The sequence below is a fragment of the Molossus molossus genome, unplaced genomic scaffold (assembly GCF_014108415.1).
Source record: "Molossus molossus isolate mMolMol1 unplaced genomic scaffold, mMolMol1.p scaffold_m16_p_15, whole genome shotgun sequence".
Classification (NCBI taxonomy): domain Eukaryota; kingdom Metazoa; phylum Chordata; class Mammalia; order Chiroptera; family Molossidae; genus Molossus; species Molossus molossus.
In genome coordinates, this window is record NW_023425350.1 from 13,815,181 (window position 1) to 13,842,341 (window position 27,161).

General features: G+C 56.5%; 1 protein-coding gene across 1 annotated transcript in view; it reads left to right on the forward strand.

Moving 5' to 3' along the window:
* The window catches only part of KLHL29 (kelch like family member 29), a 287,662-nt gene extending 260,705 nt beyond the window's left edge, over nt 1-26,957 (forward strand). Inside the window, exons 6-14 of the mRNA XM_036263474.1 lie at nt 5,673-5,811; nt 13,597-13,799; nt 15,007-15,266; nt 16,531-16,729; nt 16,872-17,054; nt 17,256-17,436; nt 22,228-22,421; nt 22,775-22,919; nt 24,825-26,957. Of these exons, the coding sequence (XP_036119367.1) occupies nt 5,673-5,811; nt 13,597-13,799; nt 15,007-15,266; nt 16,531-16,729; nt 16,872-17,054; nt 17,256-17,436; nt 22,228-22,421; nt 22,775-22,919; nt 24,825-25,008 (1,688 nt within the window). The 3' untranslated portion in view covers nt 25,009-26,957. The remainder of the gene's footprint in view (nt 1-5,672; nt 5,812-13,596; nt 13,800-15,006; nt 15,267-16,530; nt 16,730-16,871; nt 17,055-17,255; nt 17,437-22,227; nt 22,422-22,774; nt 22,920-24,824) is intronic.
* Nucleotides 26,958-27,161: the final 204 nt, after the last annotated feature.

Here is a 27,161-nt window from a genome sequence, read left to right on the forward strand (position 1 = left end):
GAGGCCAGCTGGCCCTCAAGGTCTATGCTGAGCCCAGTGCAAGGAAGGAGAGGGGGCTGTGTACAATCTGATCAGTTGGTGGAGGAGGAGGAAGCCTTCAGCAGGGAGCGTCTGCTCTGAGTGCTCTCCGCCCGGCTGTGTCCCCACCGCAGGAGGCCGTGTTTGTACGAAGCCACCATTTGTCCCCACAGTGTCTGCACACATCAGCTGCTCCGCTTCCAGATGAATTATCCTCCGGGGGTGCCCAACACCGTCTTTGCTGGGCTTTCTCAGTATATTTCACAACTGCTCTGAGTTTATAATTTTTTCAGGTCTTTTATCAAATGTGTGTCATAAATACCAATGGGATCGGGAGCATTTATCACCTCGCTGGGTTCTTACTGGAGCTCTGAAAAAAAATGATTTGGCCGCGCAACCTTTCTCGGGGCTCTGATTTAATGGACTTCTCTGCTGCAGAGCCACTGAAATTCGTTGCCTTTTAATATTTGACACCGCTTCCTCTTTATTACCACCTCAGACAGCCCTTCCAGCCCAGCTGCAAAGAGCCCATTAGTCTCTGACAAATAACGTGTCGTTCGGTGAAAAATATGCAGAAGTTTGGCTGCAACTTCATCTCCAGTCTTGGTTCTGTTTGTGGCCTCACTCACCTCCAAACAAAGCACCCAGCCCCAGGCCACCCTCCCCATGTCCCCTTTCCCTCTGAGGACACTTACTGCTGGGTCCACAGAGCCAGTTCACCCTACCTACTTACAATGGTGTTCGAAGAGATGAGGTATTTGGAGATTTCCAAGTGTCCCTCAGCAGATGACTGGATAAATACAATGTTACATACATACAATAGAATAACATTCCACCTTAAAGCAGTGGAAGCAAATTTTGATACATGCTACAACATGGGTGAGCCTTGAGGACATGATACTCAGTGAAATAAGCCATTTACAAGAAGACAAATATTGTGTGGTTCCACATACAGCAAGAGGATTCATAGAGACAGAAAGTAGAGGTAGCTGTGGGGGCTGGGAGAGAGGAGAATGGGGGAATTGTGGCTTGATGGGTGCAGAGTTTCAGTTTTGCAAGATAAAAATACTTCTAGAAGCTGATTGCACAACAGTGGAAATGTACTTAGCACTACTGAACGGTACACCTAAAAATGGTTAAGATGGTAAAACTGATCACAATTTTACAGTAATAATAATTAACGTCGACGTGAACCAGCAGAGGAGAAACCGAGACAGCGAGAGCTCTCTGTGTCCTGGAGCCATGCTCTCTACCCCAGCGGTTCTTGCCGCATCACTAACAGTTCTGAGATGCAGTGGCTCAAACAACAGCCACTTATGTAGGCCGTGATTCTGGTTTGCAGTTTGGGCTGGGCTCAGCTGATCTGGGTCAGGCTCAGCTGAAGGACTGGCTCATCTCTGCTCCACAAGGTCTCTCGGCCGCCAGCAGTCTAGCCCAGACTTGTTCAGACAGAGATGGTGGCAGGGGTCCCGAGAGAATGAGCCACAGCAAGCAAAGCCTTGGAGGCCATGGCTCGCACTCAGACACTGTTCATTTGACCATATTCTATGCTCCTAAACAGTCACAGGGCCTGTCACAATTCAAAGGGTGGGGAGATGGACTCCGCCCCTTGGTGGGAGGGCTGCAAAGAATTTTTGCAGTCTCCTATATACGCAATATTTATATTGAAGATAAAAATATAAATAAAACACCGTGAACTACAGGAGGCATGTAAAAAGATCGATACAGCGTATAGTACACTCTAAAGGTAACCCCAGGGTGCTAGGGGAGCCTGCAGAGGAGGGCGGGGGACAGAATAACTCCTGAAGTGGTAATCAGCCAGAAGAAGAAGGGACACAGAAAGATCTGGGCAGAGGGGCAGAGAAATGAGTGAAGGCTGGGAGGAGCCCTGCCTGGGTGAGGCTTCGTGGGGAGAGAGGGACCCGCCCTGGAGTGTAGGACAAGGGTGGGGGGCTTTCCCTACTCAACCCGAAGGGTTTATTTCAGCAGAGCTGATGGCGGGTTGCTGTGTGGAGGGGGACAGGCCAGAAACAGGGACATCCCCGAGGTGGCTGCCATGAGGATGGTGGGCTCAAATGGGACTCTGGCATGAGTGGGGCCAGAGGAGGGACTTGGTGGGGGGAGGAGCCAAGGAGTCAGCTGGCCTGTGCTTTCTGCCCAATGTCAACAGGGGCTGGGGGTTCCCTACGAAGGGGAAGGGCAGAGAGCAGCGGGCAGCAGCCCACACAGGACGAGCAAGGGCATCATGGGGTTTCCCAGGCACAGGGGGTACACCCTGCTCAAAACTGGGAATGACCACTCCAAGACCAAAATGCCGGCCAATAGGGGGACCCCAGGGTCAAGGCTTCCGTCCCAGCCCTGCTGGGCTCCAGGCGGGCAGTGCTCTCGCTCACCGGCCCCCACACACCTCTCCCAGCGGCCCCCGGGCCTTCCCAGCCTCCGCAGCTGCAGCAGCCGAATTGTGCAGGGTGCTGGGTGCTGCTGGAGCTCACTCTGTGACCCAGCGCTGGCCAGGCTCCACCCCTGCCGCGGACCACCGGCCTGTGCACAGAGGCTGGCTGGAAGGCTTCCCGGGAGCCCACGGTCACCACGCCCCTCAGACGCTAAGGGGTGGGCAGGGGGCAGAGGGCAGCTGGAGCCCAGAGCTGGCCTGCTGCCTCCTGTGGGTCCTGGGCCCACGTCCCGAGACGCCTCCCCACTGGCACTCAGCCCGCAGCACAAGCAGTTTGGAGGGATCAATACTTGGAATGCGCTTGGGGCCCTGCTGTGAAAAGGGATCCCCTGGGGAGCACTTTCAGAAATTGAAAAATTCTTCTGAAACTGAGTAATCCAGATCTTAAATCCAGATTTCCGCGAAGGGGGCTGACAGCAGCTGCAGTTACAGCGACCTGGACTCCACGCACCTTCCAGATCGCGGGGCGGGGCATTGCTGCGGGGGCTGGGACCTCGGTGTCCAGTCAAACCCTTCCCCGCAGTCAGAGCGTCTGGGCCCAGAGGGAGCCTGGTTCACTCGGCAGGCAGGTGGGGCTGCATCTGTCACTCACAGCAGGGTGACAACCAGGGCCAACGGGGCAGTGCCCTTGGTGCTTGAGGGAACTGAGGCCCTGAAGGCTGGGGCAACACGCCCAGGGTCACGTAGCCAATTAGTGGCAACACTGGATAAGAATCAGCATCCAGGTCTTTGGGATTCCAGCCAGAACCCCCACCCCCGCTTCACTCAAAAGGTGACATCGTCCACCTGGCTCGTGCTTTGGGAATGAATTCAGTTGGTGGCTCCCTTGAGAGCTGATGTGTGAGCATAGAAGTTCAGCCTGAACCCACCTGACCCTGCAGGCTGCTCCCCACGCCAAGGCCGAGTGTTCACGCTGCGGGCGCCCACCGCCTCGCCCCAGCCCAGGCCCCGCCACCGCCTCCTGCCCCCTCCTGCCCCCTCCTGCACCTGTCCCCCAACCCTGTGTTCCGCAGGCCCTGACCCCAAAACTAAACTCATCATCGCCTCCCTTCCTGATGTCCCTCCAGAAACCGGGAAGTGGTCCTCCCATCTCCCCCGTCCACGTCCCCTCCAGCACTGGGGGCCACAGCACCCCCAGCCTAAATACTCACCTTTCTCTGTCCTTCCGTGACTTATAGTCCAGGCATTTGTCACATCTCTTTTGGATTATGGAGTCATCACCACCATCAACAATAACAGCGAGCCTACCGCGTTCATTAGGTACTTACTCTGTGCCAGGCACGCAGCTAACAGGGACGTTGATTAACTTTCCCGAGGCCGCACAGCTGAGGGGAGGCAGAGTTCGGGTTCTCCCAGGTCTGACCCTGAGGCCCAGCTGTGTGCCCCCACCCCTCATCACTCCCTGCCCTGCCTGTAACGTGGCTACAGAGGGATATGTCTGAAACCTGATCTAGTCTTGTCACCCTGCACAGATTCCTGAGGTCTGCCCCTGCCTGCCAACCCATCGCACCCCCATCCTCCCGGGCCCTTGCTCCCCTGTATCTGCCCCAGCACTCCATGCCCTCCACACGGAGCTTTGTGCCCACGCTGCCGGGCTGAGCACCCCCGTGAGCAGCCTTCCAGAGGCCTCAGCCAGCGCCCCACACGCGCACCCCTGCAGGTGGCCCTGCGCCTGCAGCCTGGCCGGGTGTGGGGATGGTGGGGCTCCGGGGTTTGCCATTGCCCCCACACCTCTGCCCCCAAGTGGGGTGTGCTCCAGAACCCCCATCTCACTGTCTTCCATGGCCTTCAGCTGTCAACGGCCAGTGTGGCCTCACAAAGAAGAGCTGCCTGACCTCAGAGCCCACAGGCCCCTGCCCATCCTTGAGCATCTGATCTCCACCAGGCTCCTGGAACAGAGTGGAGCCTCCATCCCCATTTCACAGATGCAGAAACAGAGGCTCAGGGAGTAGAGCAGGCACACTGGAGGGTAATTCCTGAATACCAGCCAGGGTTCAGCATAGACCTGGTGGTCCGGGCTGGTGGTAGGGGGCTTAGAGGACAGGGCTCAGTTTTGCAGACCACCCTCTCCCGTTCACCTGCCAAAGGAAATAATTTTCCTGACAATAGTCTAGGTAATTCTGGCCCCAAAATCCAGACCTCTGATGTCCAGCTACCAGAAATGCCAAGGGCAGGCTCTGTCCAGGGGCCCAGGGGTAAGCAGGCAAGGTGAGGCTTGTGGGAGCATTGGTCAGCCAAAGGCCCGAACTTTTGCAAACGAAAGAGTTTCCATAAACTAAGCAAGGCAGTGATCAGACTCTCCTCCTTCCCCGCCCTGAGCCTGGAGATGGGTCTGGGGGCCGCTTCTGACATCCCCAGGTTCCGAGCCCATGGGCCTGGGGCATTCTCTGTGTGCCAGCCCCAGGTGGCCACGACACCAGGCAAAGGTAGGTGTGCATCAGGGTGGGAAGGCCCCAGAGGCCACTGCCTGGGGCCTGCTGGGGCTGCAAGTCAGGCTGTCTGGAGCTGAAGCCCCAGGCAAGGGTGGGACCTCAATGACACAGGATGTGGGAGGAGGTGCTGATGGTCCCTGCCCTTGGCTTGCTCCCCAAGCTGTCCCCAAGTGTGATTTGAAAGGAAGCGCTCACCAGGCCCCCCTCCATCCTTCCTTTCAAGGGACCCCTTCCCAAGAGCCCTCCCCAGCCATGGCTGCGAGTGTCTAACATAAGGGACGCTGTTTTTGCAGGTTTTGTGGTCTCTATTCCTTTGAACCATATCCAGCCCATCTTGCATCACAGTGCCATGCTTTACTTGGCATCAAACCCATCGGCACTCATTGGCATTTGGAGAACTTGTCCCGTAGTGATATAACAGTTTTTAATTGTCTGTGATAACGTATTCTCTATGTTTCCAATTGTCACTATGGGACTCTTTGCCCCGGACCTTTCAATTTCTGGGTTTGGTTTTGGTTTTTTTATTGTTTTTTTTTTTTTTGCTTTTGAAAGTTGTGATTCCTTTGGTTATGTGGCCCCTCCCAGTTGCCGCTTGTTTATGCATTATGTTTGTGACTTCTTTTGACTGTCAGTGTTGAGCCAGTCTTGCCAAGAAACAGTATCAAGTATTTTCCTATTTCTCTACTTCTTGAAAAAAAATTTTTAATTTAAAAGAAATAAAAAAAACTCTTAATGGGAACCTGGCCCTGTCTGTCTTCTCTGTTCTGCAGAAATGTTGAAGGAATTGAACCAGCAGCGCAGAGCGAAAGCCTTTACAGACCTGAAAATTGTTGTTGAAGGCAGAGAGTTTGAAGTCCACCAAAATGTTCTAGCTTCCTGCAGCTTGTATTTCAAGGACCTGATTCAAAGGTTTGCCTTCCTTCCAGCTGTGGTCGGGTCTGTTCCTTTGTAGGACGCTTTTGTGTCGCTTTTCTCCTCCCCTCTCTTGCAGGTTCCTGGAGTGTGACTCCCTGTCACAGAGCCAGCAGCCATCTCTCCTCCTCCTCCTCCTCCTCCCCCCAGTGCCTCTCACACGCAGCCCAGAGCAGCCACCGCCCCAGCCCCGCCCGCACGGGGCCTCTGCCCGGCCCTGAGGAGCCTGCCTTCTCAGTGGCTCACAAGCCCTCCCTGAGATTAGGAGGACTGTAGACTCCACATTAAGGGGCCACTGCACACTGCCCCCCGCCCCGGGCCCACACGGGGGGACCTGCACCATCGTCACTGCGTCGATGGTGAACTTAATGCCAGGAAAGCACGTCAAGCAGACGGCCCCTGCTGAGGAGCCCAAGGCACCCAAGGGGCAGCTTTCCCAGCCCGAGTCGGGGATAAGAGACTTGTAGCCAAAGCCTCGTTCACGCTGCATGTCTTGGTACTTGCACACTGAGCCTAAGTCGGCGCTGTCTGAGCCCAGACCAGGTGTGTCCTAGACACGGCCGCCCTCAGGGTTGCTCCCTCCCACCTGCCCTCCGCCCTGGCTATTTCTACCTGAATGAGTCTTAATGGTGCATGAGCATCTTTTTCTTTTTCTTTTTTCTTTTTTCCATTATGTTGGTTTTTTTAATTTGTCTGCTTCATACCCTTGCAAAGAAGTCAGGGGCCACCTTCTAGCTCCTTAGTGAGGGTGCAGCCGAGGGGCCAGCCCAGGGTAACACTCCTGTTTCTCTCACCCATCAGCAGATTAATGCCGCTGCTCATTTTGCCTTGCAGCCTCTCCGGGGCGGACGCTGAGCCGGGACTGTGCTCAGAGTGGGAGGACAGGACCTCTGCTTGCTTCCCAATGCTGTGTTTGGACTTGCCAACTAACCCCAGAGTGACTGTGTTTTGTTTCAGGATGGCACACTGGCTGGCATCTCCTTTTCGATCCATTGTGTCCTTTCAGTTAGGGGCTGAGCTGCCCGGCGTGCAAAGCCCTGCCCAGCTGTGTTGGCCCCAGCCATGCAGGAAGGGGCAGGCTCTCTGTGACTTCCAGTGCCATGGACAGCTTGGGTCTCCCGCCCCCCTGCTTGGGTTCTCTCTGCCCGAGCACAGGAGTCAGGGGCATGAACTCTGGGGTGAAGGGGCATGTCCAGTGGCTTCTTCAGGACAAAGGAGGTCTTTGTGCTTCTATTCTTGGCAAATTCTGGAACTAGCAGTGATGGCACCTGGCTGCTAGATTGCAGATGTGGCATCCTAGGGCCTGGGTCCCTGCTCCAGACCAGTGGGGGAGCAGAGGGGGCAGGCTGGAAGGGCAGGCTGGTACTAAGTGATGGCCCAGCCCTGGGCTAGACAGATGTGGGCAAGAGGGGCACAGGAGGCAAACTCTTGCCCACACAGAGAAGACGACATGGCTAAGTGGAGACTCAAAGTAGTGAAGGCTCTGGGACAGGCCGAAAAAAGAAGGAGGAAGAACATTTCAGGCATGAGATGGGCTACCTAGAATGTTCTGGATTGCAAGGAATGTTCTGGGATGTTCTGGAATGTTCCAGGTAAGGGATGGGTTGCCTGGATTAAAATATTGAGGACGAGAGTGTCACGAGCATTGGGGAGGGGGAGATGGCCTTCCCAGAGATGGGTGTGGCCTGGGGTGGGATGGGCAGACAGGCTCTGACTCCTGGGCCATCAGGAGCAGAGGGGAGGGGATGTGCCCCAGTGACCCTGACCGAATAGGATGGGTGCTGGAGCTAAGAGGCAGTCCCCGAAGGAGAGAGGGCACCCCCTTGGGAGCTAGGAGACCTGGGTTCTACACCTGACTCTGCCACTTGTCCTGTGACCCCAGGCAAGTCGCATCTTCTCTCTCGGGCCTTGGGTTTTCTCGTCAGTAAAACAGGAGGTTAGTTGAAATGATATCCGATTTCTTTCCAGCTTGGACATCCCAAGGTGATGGGGGTGGCGAGCAGGACCAGCCCTGGAGGGGCTCCCGAGTACCAGCACTAGGGCATAAGATGAGGTCACTAGGGGGGTGGGTGCACGGACCAAGGTCAGGGGAGCTGGGGGAAGACGATGAACTCGTTTGGCAGCCGGAAGGGCAACGAAGTAGAGATGCTGTCGACGGCCAGATGGATGGAACCCAGCCAGGTCTGAGGTCTGGGGAGACAGGCGAGGAGGCCGAAGCAGAGCCCAGAGGAGCAGCTGCGCTTGAAGACCATAATGATAACTTGTGGCCATTTTAAACGTTATGTCCCTGGTCCTCACTGTGAGCACGTGTCGCCCTTTCAGCCTGCAGCTGCAAACACATGTCCTCTGTGGGAGGGAAGCGGACCGTACAGGATGGTTTCCCTCTGGCCATTGACAGCCTGCAGGTTTTCACATTCTAGAGGCCAGGGGGCAGCTGATCCTGTCACCAGGTCACTTCAGCCTCCTGGAGTCTATGGCCCTGGAGACGGAAAGGGCAGCAGCCGGAAGGGCCGTGGGAGCTGCCACCCCGCCCGCTGACCTCCAAGCAGGGGCTCCCCCTCAGGCAGCTGCGCTAATGTTCACAGAGGGAGCAGGGACGATCTGTGGGACATGACGCCCTGGTCCTCACCTCCCCGAGGGTCCACGTGAGCACTGTCGGGGATCCAGCCTCTGCTGTCCCAGGACCCTCAGGCCCGGAGGCTTAGACTGGGCTCCTTCCCCCCACGGCCTGGGTGGATGACATGTTAATGATCCAGCCCAAGCGCGGACACCTCCTCAGGAGCCACGGGGCAGACACAGGGATACCCAGTCCTTCACTCTTCTCCACTCAGCACACAGGCAGTGCCAGTCCCGGGTGCCAGGTCCCACACGAAGCACCAGAGGCGATGGGGCTGTGCCGTCAGGGACCATGGTCCGGAAGGGGGAACCCGCAGGCAGGGTGAGCAGCAGTGCAGGGGGTGCGGACGTGGCCGTCCAGAGGCTCAGAGGCCGTGTCAACTCTAGGGGAGGGGCGTTCAGAGATGCCCCCGGCAGGCGTGGCATCCGGTGGGGATTTTGAGCCAAGAATGGGATTGGCCAGGCAGACGGCGGTACGGACAGGAGGGGAGCGAGTGGAGCTGAGGACAGCAGGTGACTCACTGCAGCGCCAAGTTCGAGGTGAGCACAGAGAGAATGAGGCCGATGTGGGGCAGGAGCTGATCACGGGGCTTCGTTTTAGGCCCAGGGTATAGTGGTCAGATCTGCTTCGTGAAGATGATACTCAGACTAAGAGCTGGAGAGTGGGTCTCAGCACCTTCTCCCGACCAAAGGCCGGGTTCCCCTTCAGCTCAGCTGCCCGGAGCCCCTGTCCTCCAGATCCAGGCTCCGGGCCAACCCCCGCTTGTCCACATGTCCTTCTTCACACGTGTCCGTCCCTTCGGTGAGGCTGCGCAGTTTCTTTTCCTTAGCCGTCCCTCATTTTGTTCCATCATCATCTTCTTCCTCTGCTGAGAGCAAGACCAGCCTCCACGAGGCTTGTGGAGATATTTCATCTCGTCCTAAAACTCCCCCCACTAACCCAAGAAGCAGGTGCCATGAGTATCCCCACTTTGCAGATGAAGAAACCGAGGCCCAGAGAAGTCGACACAGCCAATAGATCTGGGAATCGCACAGAGGTCTGACTCCAGCTCATGCCCTTACCCTCCATTGCTAATCCAGAGAAGATGAAGGGTCGTGTGTGTCTGTGCACAGTCTGTGAGGAAGGAAAGCGAACTCTCAGGGCTCACACTGTGGACAGGTGTGCAAGGAAAAGGGATGCAGTGTGTGTGTGTGTGTGTGTGTGTGTGAGAGAGAGAGAGAGAGAGAGAGAAACACTTGGAACTGGCCACAGGCTCTTTCCAAGGTAGACCCACCCCGCCTGAGAGAGGTACCTAAGTAGTCACGGGCACTCACTCCCACACCTGCTGTCCTCTGGGGGAGGCCTGGGGACGAGCACGCGAGGCTGTCGGGAGCTCAGAGCTTGTGCTGAGATGCTGGCCTTGCCCACCGCCGCTCTGGAGTCCCGCCCGAGGCCCTGTGACAGTCGGGTGGCAGCCCTGCAAGGAAAGGAGCTGTGACTTTGTCTTGGATAAGGTGAAGGCTGGTGCTGCGTAACAAGCACGCCTCTCCGGCATCCGGGCCGAGGGAAACCCAGCGGGTTTAGTGGAGGAGAGCCCCAGGCTTTGGGAAGGAAGGAGGACATTTTGAGCAGACTGGACCTACTGGGGTGCTAGGGTCACCTCCGCCCGTGTCCAGAGCCACAGAGAAACCCCTTCACTTCCTCCCTGTGTGCTGAGGAGCTCTCAGGGGTGGTTTGAGCCCCGGGAGCGTTGGCTGCACTCACTGGCTCAACAGGCTGCAGGTCCCATCCGAGAGGACAGGGGACTGTTTGTCTGTAGAGACAGGAGAGGTGCCACCCTCCCTGCTAGCACTTCTGAGCACGCTCCCCAGGTCCTGTGAGAGAGGAAATAGCCCCAGAGAAGAGAGGCCTCCTTATCACACCGAACAGAACGGAGACCTGGCCCTCGGCCTCCCAAATCGCAAAGCCTGTTGGAGCCAACAAAACCTTTGACCTATATAGTCGCTGCTCCTATTGAATGAAAATGGATGGACAGGTTGACTTCACAAACCCCACGTCCAGGCTCTGGGCTTCTCATCGTCCGTCCCCTCTCCAGGGGAGGCCGAAAGGGCCCGAGTGGCACAGATCCTGCATGAGGGGCACCTGCTAGACTTTGACACATCGCTCAAGCCATATGCCTCTCCTTCCCAGCGACACCGGGCACTGTGGGTGGCAGTCTGCCCCTTTCTGGGCAGGATGGACAGGGGTGTCTGGAACACCAGATAACAAAAGGAGAGACGCATCTCAGTACTGGCAGAATGAGGTGAGCCCGGCCCGTGGCCGAGGCACCAGGGCCTGCCTGAGCTGCGCAGTCCTCAGGGCCCAGGGAGACGGGGCATGCCCGGGTCTGTGCCCTGCAGCTGGTGGCACACCAGAGCGCCTGCACGGGGGCAGAATGGGAGTCGCATTGGAAAAGCAAAGTCATCCTCCTGAGCCACATTCATCACCAGCTTTGTGACTGTCCCCCACCCATCGCTGCCCCGAAGTCCCCTTCACTATTCTAGATCCAGGTTGCAAAATTAAAATCTCTGATCACTGAGGTTAGTGAGGGGTAGGGCTGGGGGGCAATTCTTAGTGCAGGTGAGGGGACAGCTCATGCGGAATGTCAACCATTCTGATATTTGGGATGAGGCACCTGGCACATCCATAGACCCAGGCCTGCTGTGTCCCATACCCTGGTCTCTCCCTGGGCCACACCCTCTCTTAGGACAAGGTGACCCCAAGAAATTACTATCTTCTGACAGAACCCATGGGCCCTGTATGGGCTGCCCTCACTCCCACAGTCCCGGGCCCCAAGTGTGAGGTTCATAGTCCCAACCTGGCAAGGTTATCGCTGCCCTTTCCTCACCAGCCACGGATGGCACCTGTGATGGTGGACAGCCTGTGTGCCCCCCCAGCCATGTACCACCTCATCCCCAGCCCTCACCCTGGCTCAGACTCTGGGCAAGACAAGAGTGTCCCCACAAGTGTGCCCACGCTGGTCCCACCACATCCACCACTCACCTGGGGCAGTGGGCCCCGCTGGCCTTCCATCTGCTCAACACCCCTCCTCACAGATGATTCTCGGGTTCTCAGGATCATGTCACATGCATTTCAGTGTGTGCGTGCATGCGTGTGTGTGTGTGCGTGCATGTCTGTGTGTGTGCGTGCATCCTGAAGTCCCCCTCAACTGTTCACCAAGTTCAGCTCCTCTGCTGAGGACTCGTGGTAGACAGGGGGGCTGGCCAGGCAGGGACAGCAGGGACTGGGGACCTTGGGAGAAGGTGAGCAGCCCGGCCTGGGCTATGGCCCAGCGTGACCTCTGCAGAGCACGAGGAGGACAGGCCAGGGAGGGGCGTGTAGGAATGAAGGCAGGCAGAGGCGGCAGAGGTTGACCAGATGGCCCTGAGGCCAGGGGTGTTCAGGATTCCTGTGGTTTTCAGTGATTACACAGGATTCTTTTTGTACTTAAACAAGTCACCCAGGCATGGACACCCATCCCACAGCCAGAGACTAGGTGTGTTGTCACTTCTCAGTTCTCACACACGTGTGTCTGCGGGTCTGGGAAGGGGCTCTCCTCAGACTCTGGTGGCACTGTCCCCCTCGGCTGCCTGGGCTGCCAGGGCTGGGAGGCAGAGTGCCCCATCAGGCTGCTGCTCGGGGAGCCGTTCTGTGAGAGAGAAGCCTGGACACTTGCTCAGAAGCAGGATAGCAGCTGCCAGGTCATACCTGGTGGCCGGTGCCCCAGCAGAGAGTTCGCTAACGGGGGAATTTCAGGTACTGCGCAGAGCAGTCTCGTGGGAAGGGTTTTCCGACCTCTGTCCTCTCGCATCCCCACGGGACTTCAGACCCCGTCCAGTTCGGTCCTCTTGTTTTGCAGAAGAGGAGCCTGAGGGCCAGAGAGGTCAAAGCTGCCCCCTGCCGGTGACGGGGCACCCAGGTCCCCCAGCTCCCTGCTCACAGGAGGAGGCTTCTCCCTGGGGCTAGCCTGCTTGCTCTCCACACCCTACTGCCAGCCACAGGGGCACCCAAGGGGCCAGGCATGAGAATCTTGGCCTCCTCAGGAGTGGGGGAGGCAGAGATCATTTCCCAGGACCGTGGCTGAGCCGAGCCTGGGCAGACCAGGCTCCGTGAGAGACGCAGGCGGGTCAGGGCAGCGGGGCCAAGCCAGTCGCCTGAGAACCTGCCTCCTGACTCAACGCTCCGGGTGCTCTTCCTCCTGATCACTTCTGTACCGGTGTGATCTTTGCTTCATCTCATCTGCTTCCTTCCAGGTCCGGCTCTAGGTGCGGCTGCCAGGCCTTAGGAGCCTTTGCAATGGTTTTGTATTTCTGTAGACACCAGATATAAACATATTTATATATTTGTGTCCCTCCCTGCTCCCCCCAGTTCACAAGCCCGACGCACACTCTACACGCAGGCCACTCTGACCTCTGACCCCGTGTTCCATGTGGCAGGAGGGCCCCGCCCCGGGCCAGGTCCCAGGTCATGGCTGCTGGCTGTCTGTGGCGGAAGTCCTTGGTTGTTTCCCCTCCCCTCCCCCCAGCTCTAACCATTCTGTCCGTCTGTCTCGTCTCGTCCTCAGTTTCAAAGCAATGTCATGAAGGGCTTCCTCTCTGTGCCTAAAAGGAAACAATATGTTTTTGGAAAGAGGTGGGGCTGGAGTCAGTGTTCCGGGACAGCTTGGGGCCCTCAGTCTTTGGGGTGTTCAAGGGAGTCTCCGGATTGGCTGTGAGCACAGCCACTTGGGAGCCTCGGTCATGTTGGAGAATGTCCCACCGGAGGCAGACGGGTCCCAGGCCCGGGCCTGCTGCCCTGCTTGGTGGAAACGCCGGGGCCGCAGCCGAGCCGAACCGTATTGTTTCCCTTTGAGGCCAGGCCTGGCCCTCGTCCCCATCCACGGCTCATGCTTTTTGATTTGCATCTTTTTTGCATGGACATGCCGAGTAGTGATGAGCAGGGTTTTCTGTTCTTTCTGGGCGTCTCTGGTCAGACTCTTCTCTTTCAGATCCCGTGTAAGGTCGTTAGGTTCAGGTGTGTCATTGCCATGTCCCTTGAGTCCTAAAATGAAGGGCGTGACCGAGGCATGCAGGGAGATCTAGCCCTGTGAGGAGGCGGCGTTGTGGCCGAAGGGCGGCAGGTAAGGACACCCTGGTCTCTGTGCCTAGGTCGGTGCAAGACGGCAGCCAGAGCGGCCGGGAGAAGCTGGAGCTCGTCCTGTCCAACCTGCAGGCGGACGTCCTGGAGCTGCTGCTGGAATTTGTGTACACGGGCTCCCTGGTCATCGACTCGGCCAATGCCAAGACTCTGCTGGAGGCGGCCAGCAAGTTCCAGTTCCACACCTTCTGCAAAGTCTGCGTGTCCTTCCTGGGTGAGCCCGGGAGCCCGGCTTTCCCCTAGGGGAAATGGGGCAGGTCAGGGGGATTCAGAAACAGCAAGGACTTGGGCGGGGGGAGCTGCGTGTGCACACCCCCTGCAGGAAGGCTGCGGTTCACAAAGCAGGTTTAAGATGATAATTCGGATAACTGTCTGCAAAGACCTTTGCTCTCCAGCGTGGACAGATGCAGTCCTCTGCATCGCTTCCCTATGATCGGGCAGCTTTGTGAGACCATCGGGGCTGCGAGGGTCATGTGATAGCCCATGCATGGGAGCCTGGGCGCTGACCTCACAGTCCTGTTCTCTAAACACTGAAAAAGGAGCCACAGACTTTTATCCCTTCGAAGTACGCAATTCCTCTCCCACACCAGATATCCACACAGGTCTAGACATCTGGACCAGCCCTGGACCCTCAGCTCTGCTGTCCAGGGTGGGGAGCTGAGTGGCAGGGCCTCCAGCAGGCCCGACCCAGAGAATACATAGCTTACAGTCTGGAACTGCCTTGCTCGGGTGAAAGCAGGGAAAAGGTGGGGTGAGGATGAGTCCCCAGAATCTGTGGCCTGGGCGGGAGTGCAGAAAGAGGCCTAGGGGCTGAGCCCAGGGACAGGAGCCATCAGGCGGGGACGGCCAGGGGCCTGAGATATGCCCCTGGGGGACAGAGCAATCTGGAAGGCTCCCGAAAGTACGGGCGTCCTGGGACCGAGACACTTCTAGGCTAGAGTAACCATCAGTGGGATCTCAGCAGAGCTGACCAAGCTGACCCCAGGTCTAGAGGTCAGGCGGGGTGAGGCTGAGGCCCATGGGAGACAGTGGGTGGGCATGTGTGGGGTGTTACTGCTCCCGTGACTCTAAACTAGGGGTCTGCGCCCCAGACGTGCCCATGACACTTACAGAAGATACCACAAGCCTCTGTAGTGTGAGCCCTGCCCCGCGGCTCACGGGCAGGGAGGAGGCGCCAAGCCCGGTGCTGACGCTCCACACCTCAGGCACTGGTTGGGACCTGCAGGAGCAGAGGGGCCCTGGGGCGGGCAGCATGAGATGGGCAGAAGAAACCTCAAGAATTGGGCTCATGGGGACTCTGGCTGCTGGAGGCCAGTCACGAGGACATGGGCTCAGACGGGGGTCCAGAGTGACAGGTGGCGGGCATAGGCGGCACCCCATCCAGGGCCCTGTGGTCAGTGGCCATGCGCTCTCGCCCCCAGAGAAGCAGCTGACGGCCAGCAACTGCCTGGGGGTGCTGGCCATGGCCGAGGCCATGCAGTGCAGCGAGCTCTACCACATGGCCAAGGCCTTCGCGCTGCAGATCTTCCCGGAGGTGGCAGCCCAGGAGGAGATCCTCAGCATCTCCAAGGACGACTTCATCGCCTACGTCTCCAACGACAGCCTCAACACCAAGGCCGAGGAGCTCGTGTACGAGACTGTCATCAAGTGGATCAAGAAGGACCCTGCATCCCGCGCACAGGTAAGACCTGCGCCTGCTTCCAGCCCACTCCTTCTGGGGTGTCGGGCCAGGATGAAGGAGGGGAAGGGAGGTCTGACCAGCAGCGGGAGCCAGTTTGCCTGGGCATACAGAGGCTGGAGCTGCTCCCGTGGGCAGCAGACATGTGAAGGGAGGGATGAGAGCTGAGGAATCAGTCACCATGGATTCTCCAGGGCTGGCATTCCACCTGCTGGAGACCCACGCTGACCAAGAGGCCACAGGGCCTGGGGCACAGCACCAGGGCCCTCCAGGAAGAAGTGTGCCTGAGCCAGGGCGCCCTGGAGCTCCCCTGAGCTCAGACCCAGCAAGAGGATCCCCGCCCACGCTCTGGTGATTGAGAAGGTGGGGAGCACCCGGATCCAATGGAAACCACTGCACACCTGACGGGGGGAGGCGAGTCCCTGGGAGGGGGTCGTGAAGGCAACAGGAAAGGAGGGCAGGGTCCCCAGAGGGGGCTCCTGAGTTACAAGAGACCAAGCACATCCCAGCAGGGTCCCTGGGTCAGAACGCAGCTGGACACCTACCTTGGTCCTCACATGTGCGGAGCCCCTGGGGGGTAGTGTAGCCACACAGGGCCACAGCCACCTGTCACCCACCACGTCCCTTGTGCCTCCTCACTCCCTCTTTAGTGGGCGACTTCTCTCTCCCCACCAGCCTCCCTGGTCTCCCAGGATTCCTAGTCCTCTCTGAGCAGTGTTCCTGCCTTCGGTCCCTCCAGACTCCTCTCACCCTGCAGCTCCAGTACAGTGACAAAGGCCAGGGGCCAGTCGCCAGTCTGAGGCGATGGGACGCCAATAAGGGGGTTTGCTGATGTTGAGGGGACACAGGTTCTGACAGCTGTGACTTGCAAGCTTGCCGGTCACCATCTCCTTTCCAAAGCGGATCTCCAGCAGCTTCGCTGGGTCCCCCCACCTGCTCCTGGGTTCCGGCCGCATGCACACCCCTTTTAGGGTCAGGCCGTTCTCAGTTTCAGCCCCTGCGGCCTGGCGTGAAGTGAAGGGCCAGGACTGGGGTGGAGGTGCCGAGAGGCGAGCAGGCGGTGCACCCCAGGGTCAGCTGCAGCGGGCAAGACCCCGCCCCTTCCTCTCCTGGCCTCTAGCTGCTGGGAGCTGCCTTTACCTCTGGCGAGGCCACTCCCAGGCCAGACACAGACTGAACTGCTCATGCCGTGCGGTGTCAGTACCAGCCGCCAGAGGGCGTCCGGCTGCGTGCTCTGGCAACAGTCCCTGTCTCCCTGACCCTACAGTACGCAGCGGAGCTCCTGGCCGTGGTCCGCCTCCCCTTCATCCACCCCAGCTACCTGCTCAACGTGGTCGACAATGAGGAGCTGATCAAGTCGTCGGAGGCGTGTCGGGACCTGGTCAACGAGGCCAAACGCTACCACATGCTGCCCCACGCCCGCCAGGAGATGCAGACGCCCCGCACCCGACCCCGCCTCTCAGCAGGTATTCGAGGGACATGTCCCCAAGCCCCCAAATGCAGGTGTCTCGGGGTCAGCCTGTATCTGGTGGTCCCCCAGAGAGGGGCTAGGTACAGAGGCTGAAACTGTCAGGTATGTTCCAAATGTTTCTAACTGTGTCCCTGCAGGTGTGGCTGAAGTCATCGTTTTGGTTGGGGGACGTCAGATGGTGGGGATGACCCAGCGCTCACTGGTGGCCGTCACCTGCTGGAACCCACAGAACAACAAGTGGTACCCCTTGGCCTCACTGCCTTTCTATGACCGCGAGTTCTTCAGTGTAGTGAGTGCCGGGGACAACATCTACCTCTCAGGTGAGGCCCCTCGGGGCTGGTTGGGCACTGGGCATGGGCTTCCCCAGGGGGGCTGTCTGCCATGTCAGGGCTGAGGAAGGCCAAGGCCCAGGAGTGTCGACTTCGAAGGTGACGCCTTCCCCTCCTGACCCAGGGCTGGGCCTGCCTGCCTGCAGGCCCCTCCTCACCCTGCCTGCTCTCTGCCCTCTCATACTGCTACAGGTGGGATGGAATCAGGGGTGACGCTAGCTGACGTCTGGTGCTACATGTCACTGCTGGATAACTGGAACCTCGTCTCCAGAATGACAGTCCCCCGCTGTCGGCACAACAGCCTTGTCTACGATGGGAAGATTTACACCCTCGGAGGCCTCGGTGTGGCAGGCAACGTGGACCACGTGGAGAGGTAATGGGCCACGGTCACGGGGCATTCCCTGGAATTCACCGAAAGCTACAATCTCACAGCTCCTCCTTCCCAACACCCACCCTCCTGAGACCACTCGAGACTGGACATTCGTAAGGCGACAGACCCAGGCTGTTCAAACAGCAAAGTGAGAGGACTGAGTGAGGCAGGACGGCCACTGCCCAGTCACTGACGTGGGACTCTTGTCCCAACAGCCTACAGGTGGCAGACGAGCTGGAGGCGGGAGACCCAGTGTTGAGAAGGCACAGGCTGGGCTGGGCGGGCCGGGCCTGGCGGTCAGGGGTGCACTGGGGCTGGAAGCACCAGCCCCGAGACCACTGGAATTGGGGGTGGAGCTGGAACCCGTGGCCCAAATGTGTGCCACACCGATGGCTGTGCCTCCGTGTCCCTGCCCAGCAGGAGGCCACACACCAGGGAGCCCCTTTCTCCCTTCATCCCACACATACCAAGGACTCTGCCTGTGGCACAGGAAGGACCTGGCCAACACCTAGAATTCTCCAGAAGAGAATATAAGCCACGGGGCCCGAGACCACGTGCGTGAGCCTGCCATCTGCTGGATCCCAGGCTGGCTTCCTCCGGCCATTTAAAACGGGCGGCACAGATGGGGTCAGCGGAGGCTTCGGTGCAGTCCTGCCTTTGCACAAACAAGTGCCCCAGAGAGTGGTGGGCTCAGCTGAGCTGGCCCCAAGTTCCAGCCCAGGAGGACAGCCAAGATCACCAGAGCCCCTCCCCACGTCCTTCCCGCACCCTGGCCACCTCCCCAGCCCATGTCATCAGCTCCCCAGTTGTGACAGCCTTTTGCCTGTGGAACCACACCTACCCTCAATTTGTACTTTCCCTCCGTGGCTAAGTGGACACTTGACGAATGTTACAGAGAAGGTGGTTTCAGAGGGAGGCAGGCTGGGTGTTCACTAGGGGCTTTTACTCCCCCAAGTGGAGCCTAGAGCTGGCTCAGTAACGATGTTTAATGGTCATGTTGATTTGGAGATAATGGGGGATCCCTGTGGGTCTATGGGGATGTTAACACTGCTGTTGAACCTGTGTCAGCCCTGATGCTCACAGCCTTCAGTGGGACACACTGCACGGCCGTTGTGCCCCAAGCCTTCCAGAAGCACCCGCTCCCACTTATTTGTCATCCGATAATAAACACATGAAACGGGAGATGTTTTCTAGGGAAGAGTAAACTGAGCCAGATCTTCATCCTGCTTGGCTGTTGCCAGCTATTTTTAATCTCCTAAAACAGCAAGTACTCCTTTTGCAAACTTGCACTTGTTGACAAATAAGGGGATTTGTTTGAGGACTAAAGACACCACGAAGGGGCTAAGTTCCACTCCCCTTGGCCCGGGAGCAGTTCTCCAAGACCTGGGGCAGCCTGTACTGAATTTGCCCAGGGGTCTGGGCACAGAGTCACAAGACCACCCTATGACCCAGTCGATGGAAGGGGCCCTGAGCCTTTCATCAGCCCCTGGGGCCGGTCAGCTGTCCTTGCAGGGACTGGACACAGACTCAAAGACCCTGGATGGTGCGCCTGCAAGTGAAGTAGAGGGAGCCGGCTTCCCAAGGAGCATAGCTGAGCCATTTGGGCAAGTCGAGTTCTCTGCCCCACGGTGGCAGTGCCGAGAATCCAGGGTGACAGGGAGGTCAGGGTAACAGACAACAGGGGGCTGTGTTCCCCGGGAAGCACGAATGGTACAGATTGCTCCTATGTGGATAATGAGTGAGATATACGGTGCATCTTAATTATATTCCATTACTGTGTTACAGGAATAGAGCAAGATTATGTAACTATGGATTAAAACAATAGTGCAACAGACAAACCTGTATTATATCGTTACATAACTGGGTCTAATATTTTATAGCAGTATCTCACAGAGCTGTGGGTACTGGATAAATGTTAGCAGAGAGCCTCACTCCGGGGTCATTTGCGTGTCATCAGCATACCCTTCTCACCCAGGAGGCCGACAGGTCCAGCTGACCTAGGGCTGTGGCTGGGCAATCAGCTAGGAACACCAAGCTCTGGGGAGACTTGCATTCGGTGCAGAACGTGGTGTCACACCGAGAGCCCGAGAGCACGAGGCCCAGCAGTCATATGGTCCCCACTGCCTCCCAGCTCCTTCTGCAGGAGCTCTCTGGATCTCTGCCATATTGGCTTACAAAACAGATGCCGACTTCCGGTCAAGACGGCGGGTAGGTAAACGCGGTATCCGTCCTCCCACAACCACATCAAAGTTACAACTAAACTACAGAACAACCACCATTCAGAACCGCCTGAAATCAAGCTGAATGGAAGTCCTACAACTACGGAATTAAAGCAGCAGCCACATCCAGACTGGTAGGAGGGGCGGAGAGGACGGGCTGGTCCCACACCCACGTGTGGCGGATAAAAATCAGGAGGACACCTCGGCTGGGAAGGTCCTTCCTGAGGACTGAGGGGTCCCCGTCCCACACCAGGTGTCCCGCTCAGGGTTCCAGTGCCAGGAAGAGAATCCTCATCACTTCTGGCTGGAAAAACCAGCGGGAACTGAGGCTCAGGGAGGCTGAGGCGGCTGGAACCCCAGGCAGTTCCTTAAAGGGCCCACGCACGGACTTATCGGACTAGCTCCCTCTCAGCTTGGAGGGGAGGCAGCTCCAGGGGCACCAGAGACATACAGGGAAGAACTGAGCTCTTTGGCACTGGAGCGAGGGCTGGAGAGGGGGCTTTTTCTGGGACAAACGTGCTGTCGTGCTGTCGGAGGCCTTTGTTCCTTTGGTGAGCCCTTCCCTGGGGTGGCAGACAGTCGCCATATCTGGGACTCCAGCAACCTGGCTCACACTGGTAGCCCCGCCCTGGTGATTCCCAGAGGTCCAGCCCCGCCCCACCCAACTTTCAGACCCACCCAAGCTGTTGCCACTTGCTTATAACCATAGGATTGGTCTGTCTTGGATCCTGCTTCAGGTTTTCCTAAATTCTTTCAAACGAGCAGCATCGGGTCTCAGCGAGCCCCATACCTCTCATTAAGTAATACACAGAAACAAACACAGGGAGGCAGCCAAAATGAGGAGACAAAGAAACAGGTCCCAAATGAAAGAACAGAACAAAACCCTAGGAAAAGAACTAAGCGAAATGGAGATAAGCAACCTAACAGATACTGAGTTCAAAATACTGCTTATAAGGATGCTCAATGAACTTAGTGAGAACCTCAGTGAACTTAGGGAGGGCCTCAAGAGCATAAAAAAGGACAGTCAGAAATCATGGATGTACAGTTAGAATTGAAGGAGGCATTAACTGAAATAAAGAATAATTTACACAGCTTCAATAATAGAGTACATAAAACCAAGGAGCAAACCATCAATTTGGAATATAAGGAAGCAAAAAATGCCCAATCAGAACAGCAAAAAGAAAAAAGAATCCAAAAAAAATGAGGATAGTGTAAGGAACCTCTGAAACAACTTTAAGCGTGCCAACATTCGCATCTTGGGGGTGCCAGAAGGAGAAAAGCGAGAACAAGAAATCGAAAACCTGTTTGAAACAATAATGGTAGAAAACTTTCCTAACTTGGTGAAGGAAACAGACATACAAGTCTAGGAAGCACAGAGAGTCCCAAACAAGATGAACCCCAAGAGGCCCACACCAAGACACATCATCATCAAAATGCAAAAGGTTCAAGACAAAGAGAATCTTAAAAGCAGCAAGAGAAAGGCAGCTAGTTACCTACAAGGGAGCTCCCATAAGGCTGTCAGCTGATTTCTCAAAAGAAACTTTGCAGGCCAGAAGGGAGTGGCAAGAAATATTCAGAGTGATGAAAAGCAAGAACCTACAACCAAAATTACTCTATCCTGCAAAGCTGTCATTTAGAATCAATGGCCATATAAAGATTTTCCCAGACAAGAAAAAGTTAAAGGAGTTCATCACCACCAAACCGTTATTGTATGAAATGATGAAGGGTCTTTTTGAAGAAAGAGATAAAATATATGAACAAACAATGGCAATGAATACATATCTATCAACAATGGAATCTACAAACAAAATGAACAGGTAGAACAGAAACATTCTCACAGATACAGAGAACATTTTGTTGGTTGCCAGATGGGAGGGGGGTTGGGGGAATGGGTGAAAAAGGGGAAGAGATTAAGAAGTATAAATTCATTGCTAGACTGACAAACCTCAAAGGGAAAGGGGTTGGGGGGTGGGGTGGGAAGAAGTAAACCAAAGAACTTATATGCATAACCAATGGACACAGACAATAGTGTGGGAAAAGGCTGGAGGGGGGTGGGAGTGGGGAGGAGGAGGTCAATGGGGGAAATATGTGGAACATCTGTAATACATTTTACATCCAACAATAAAGATTAAAAAAAACAGATACCTGGCCTTGGTGTGGTGTGGCCGCAAGCCACAGCGGAGGTCCCACCTTGGGTCCCGGGCACACGGACAAGTAGTCGACAGCGTGGTGATGGGCCAGCGCTGAGAGGTGCCGGGGGAGTGCGGTGAGGTCAGCACACAGGAGCACTTGACACAGACCCTGAGAGCTGAGCCCCAAGCTCCCCAGGAGGAAAGACCTGGAAGACCTCAATTCCTTGACCAGTCTGCTTAATCCCAATTCTACTTTCCTGTCTGCTGCTTCCTGTTCTCTTGTTTTCCCTGTCTTGTCTGGAACTCGCGTTCCATCACGAAGGCCGACAGAGTTGGTTTGGGCCCTGAGCTGTGTGATCTCGGTGGTGCTCCCCGATGTCTGCTGCCCTGGTTGTGGCCCCTGCACCCCTGTGACCTGGGCTCTGTTTTCCCTCTCTCGGCAGGTATGACACCATCACCAACCAGTGGGAGGCTGTGGCCCCCCTGCCCAAGGCAGTGCACTCTGCGGCAGCCACCGTGTGCGGCGGCAAGATCTATGTGTTTGGGGGCGTGAACGAGGCTGGCCGGGCTGCGGGAGTCCTCCAGTCGTACGTTCCACAGACCAACACGTGGAGCTTCATCGAGTCCCCAATGATTGGTGAGAGCCAGTGGCTTCCTCAGCCCAGGGCCCGTGCAGCGCCCCCACCTGGTGGTTTCATTCCGTCTCAACAGCCCAAGCCCAGAGGGTGGGCTCAACCAAACACTTCTGTGAACTCAAGTCCAGAGGTGGGAGGGGAAGGCGAACCCAGCCCAGGTGCAGATGCAGATCCCAATACCTGGACAGAGGGCATGCTATACCTTATGCCAGGTGCCTCCTGGCCCTGGGCCTTGTCCTCAGGCCCGTCAGTGACAGTGGAGGTCGTTCCAGCTCCCTTCCTCTAGAGGGCGCCCTGGGAAAGGGGAGAGAGGCCAAAGCCCTGCTTTGACCTGCCTGGCCTGTTCTCCCCACAGACAACAAGTACGCTCCCGCTGTCACCCTCAACGGCTTTGTGTTCATCCTGGGCGGGGCTTATGCCAGAGCCACCACTATCTACGACCCTGAAAAGGGGAACATTAAGGCGGGCCCGAACATGAACCACTCCCGCCAATTCTGCAGGTGAGCTGGCTGCAGCAATTCGGCAAGGTGGGGAAGGAAGAGGGGGGGGAGGGACAACAGGAGAGGTTTGAATGCAGTGACTCATCACCACTCATTGACCAAAGCCCGAGCAGTGTGTGGAGCGCCCAGGGGCAGCCCTGTGGCTTCCACTGAGCCCATCCCAAAGCCAGAAATGAAGGGCTTCCTACAGGGACAAGCCCAGGGTCCTTTGAAGTCACACCTTCTCTCAGCAGGACCTCAGGGTGGTGCTGTGAAGTCAGCTCTCCCCCGAGACCACCTGCCCCATCACACAGGAGGCAGCGCTGGCCGAGCTGTGTGATACCCTACATGGGACAAGTGGCTTCTCGGGGCATGTTCTAACGGTGTGATGATCCTGGTGGCCCTTGGGAGCTGGACCCAGCAGGTTGCACCTGGAGCCTCAAAGCTGCCTGGGCAGAAACACACACGAACTAGCCCACCAGGAGCAGAGAGGCAGAGGTCAGAGTGTGGCTTGGTCCCCAGTCTTACTGGCCCTGAGGTCCAGAAAAACTAACTCCTCTGGGCAGTGAGACACACACTTGGCTCCTCCACCCTATTTTTCCTGGACTAGGGAACAAGGAATAAAAAGGAGCCCCAGAGGCCCTTTTTAGCATTTCCTTAGCAGATTCCTTCTGAAGACACATGGTGCCTCTTCAGAGGTAATCACTGAACCCTCAGTAAGTGAGCAGCAGGAAGCACTAATTGAGGGCCCAAGGTTCGTGTGGCTATAAGCTACTACTCACCTGTCATGTGACCTTGGACAGGGAACATCCCCTCTCGGGGGAAGTTCCCCCTATGAAACAGGAACTGGAGGAAACAACCCCTCTGTGCCTGTTAGCACGGAGATTCTGCAGTTCTGCAGCCTTGCTTCACGTCACATCTCTACCAGTGGGCGGGGCAACCCTGACTCCACCCTCCCGGTAAAGACCGCTGGAGGCTGAGCAGGGCCGGCAGGGAGGACTACCAAACCTCATCTGAGACTAAACGTGGGAGCAGGAAGACCTAATGCCCGAGGGGAGGTTCCAGCCAGGTGTTGCAAGAGAAGCAGGGCAAAAGTATGCCCCAAAGGGAGGAATGTGAGGGGCCCGGATGGCATGGGGCAATTAAAGGAGAAGGCTGGGACCTTCAGGGTCCGCGAAGAAGACTAGACTGGCGCGTTCTGTTCAAGGCTCAGAATCTCAGATGCGGGCTTCCGAGGCTACTGTCGAGGTTCAGGAGACAGCCCAGAAGCAACGGCCATTCGCTCAATGAGCGAGCACTCGGGGCTAGAAACGTGGGTGCGCGACGTGGTGGCTGAAAGCAGGGAGGGGAGACGTGCAGGCAGGAGCAGCACGCGCAGCTCGCAGGGGGACCGAGGGCGGAGACAGCACCAGGCCCCTGAGCACCTGTGGGATCACATGGCCACCCTGCGGAGCGCGGGCCCGGCAGTCTGGGTGGGCGGCCACGGCCACGCGGCTAAGGAAGCGCAGTGGGGAGCGCTGACTCTGCTTGCTCCGCGAGGGTGCAGCTCGCACCCCAGCGGCAGATGCTCCGCTATGACTCAGCTCCTCATGACTGCCGCTGTCCTCCTGGGAGTCATGCGCTTGAGCGGTAGGAGGGCTTTGTGTGGGAACAGGGACCCATGAGCCGAGAGCCTGTGCACCGAGGCTGCTCAGTCCCCAGCCAGGTTCAGTCTGGCAGCTCCTGGGGCCCCCACAGCCCCAAGGGGTACTGCATGGCTGTGGAGGAAAGGTGGTGTTCCCATACCAGCTTGGGTCAGAGCAGAGGGCAAAGAACAGCGAGATCCCAGTGACTTTTGCAAAGGGGAGAGGCAGCCCGGTCCTGGGGCTCTGCCCCAGGTCCAAGGTGGACGGTCAGAGGCTAACGCTCCTCCTGCTCTCCCGACAGTGCCGTGGTGCTCGATGGCAAGATTTACGCCACAGGGGGCATTGTCAGCAGCGAGGGGCCCGCGCTGGGCAACATGGAGGCCTATGAGCCCGCCACGAACACGTGGACCCTCCTCCCTCACATGCCCTGCCCTGTGTTCAGACACGGCTGCGTCGTGATAAAGAAATATATTCAAAGCGGCTGATACCAGCAGAACACCCACGCGAGACTGGGGACAAGTCTGGTGAGGCCAGTGCTACTCACAACGATCCGTTTTCAACAGCACCAGTAAGAGGCCGACAAACAGAATCGAGGAACTCACTGAGCTCAACATTCAAATCCTCTCTACACTGAATGTAGAAAATCATCCTTGCCTTTGGGGGGAACCGGGGCTCAGCGCTCGCAGCAGGAACCGTGACCATCCAGAGCGGGCCTCGGGGCTCCGGCAGAACCTGCTCTGAACGGGGGCGCTCACTCTGCCCGGTGCAATAGAGTCTCACATATTTTTCAGCTGGGAGAGAGAAGCCGTTTTTTTCTTCCTGCAGAGCAAGCTTGACCCCTAGACTACCATAGATCAGTTATCCTAAGACAATATTAGGCGTCAGGCTCTCTTGAAATCAGATCAAAGTGTCCTTATCACTTTGATTCCTACTTTTGTTTTTAACCAGTCTATACTTCCAGTGGCCGAGAGAAAACAAGGGACGATCCTGTGTGGCTCAAGGCCTCGGAGGCTGCTGGTCCCCACCGGGGCCAAAGAGAAGGCCAGCCACCTGTGCGGAGCCAATGTGGCCGGAGCCGAGCTGCAGGGGCAGCTGTAGGGACAGCTGGGGAGAGCCGTCTGTCCTTCCCAGGTTTTTCTACCATGTTTTTGCTGCAGAAGGACAAGATGATCATGTGAGCTTTCTCTTATCCAATATGAATTCTTTAGATTTCCAAGGCATTTTCTTGATAAACAAAAGGCTATTTTTAAGTACAGAGAGGAGGCCAGAGAGAATGCGGGAACTCCCGAAGCTCTGAGGTAGTGCCAGAGTGGGGCATGGGCTCTAGTTTTTTCTATGTGCAGAATAGAGGATCTCTCCTGGGGGGCAGGGATGCCCCCGTTTTATTTTTAGAAAAGTAACTCCCAGACAGCCCCCTAAAAGCTGTGCCTCCTGGGGACATTGTCAAAACTGGTTCTGTTCTAGAAGGAAACACCAGTCCAGCTCCCTCCATGAGGTTAAGCTGAGCGCCGAGGCCGGTGGGAACGGAAGGAGGGAGGGAGGACAAGTGTCTACAAAGCACAGGAGACTATTTTTTATATTTATAGCTATATATTAAGGCACCTGCCACAAGAGCTCTCAGGATGAGGACAGCCTTCTTAGACGAGCCATGACAGCCGAGGCCTGGGGGCACGCGCAGTCATTCTGACAGCAGACTAACCGGAGAGAGGGCAGCCAGGAGGGAGCGCACGGGGCCCCAGGGAGAAGGCCTTCCCGCCAGTCCTCAGACCCTCAAACCTCCCACGGCGATCAGTTTCCATTCCAGGGCAAGAAGAACACCATTGCACTGCGCTGTTTAGTTGAAGTTGGTACCAAATACACATTTACCATTTTTATATCTGGGAAGTCCACTTGCATTTCACAATTTAAAAAAACAACAACAACAACAACAACAAAACATTTATAAGGCGAAAAGGACAGGACACGCCTTCCATCGCGCGGCGTTTGATGACACAGAATTTCAGTTCCGGCACTTACCAGTGCAGCTCCCACTTGGATGAGATACCAAGCTTCGTTATGCAGTTTTTAATATTATTTATTCTTTTAAAAAGTAATAAGCACAAAACTACATACATTGTATGTCATTTAAAGTATTTATGTCAAACAGGGTGCAAGTGTGAACCCAAGGACTAGAGCACAAATTTCTAGCTGCCTGGGGCAGGGCTGATGTTAGCCTGGTGTGCGTCTGCCTCCAAAGGAGGTGTGAGTGGTCAGCGGGACTCAGCACAGATGGCATTGAAATTCTGTCTCTCTCCTCATCTATCAATCACACTGGAGCAAAACTGGCTATTTCTGTGAATGATATAAACAGGGTTCTCTGTAATGGTATTGTACATAGTATATGTTTATTGTTAAGTTCTTGTTATATTATAATAAATATATTTATAGATCTAGACCTGGAAGTCAATGTCATGTCTTCATATGCCTCTGTCCTTGATGAGAAACCCCAGTGTAGGCCTGTTCTTCCTCACACATCAGCTGTCTGGGCTGTCACAGACCTTCATGCTGATCTCAATGATTAGAAAGGATCGGTAGGACTCCTTAGCAAGGGAATGGAGAGCTGGAAGGAAGCCAAAAATAAAGGGCAATTAAAGGTCAA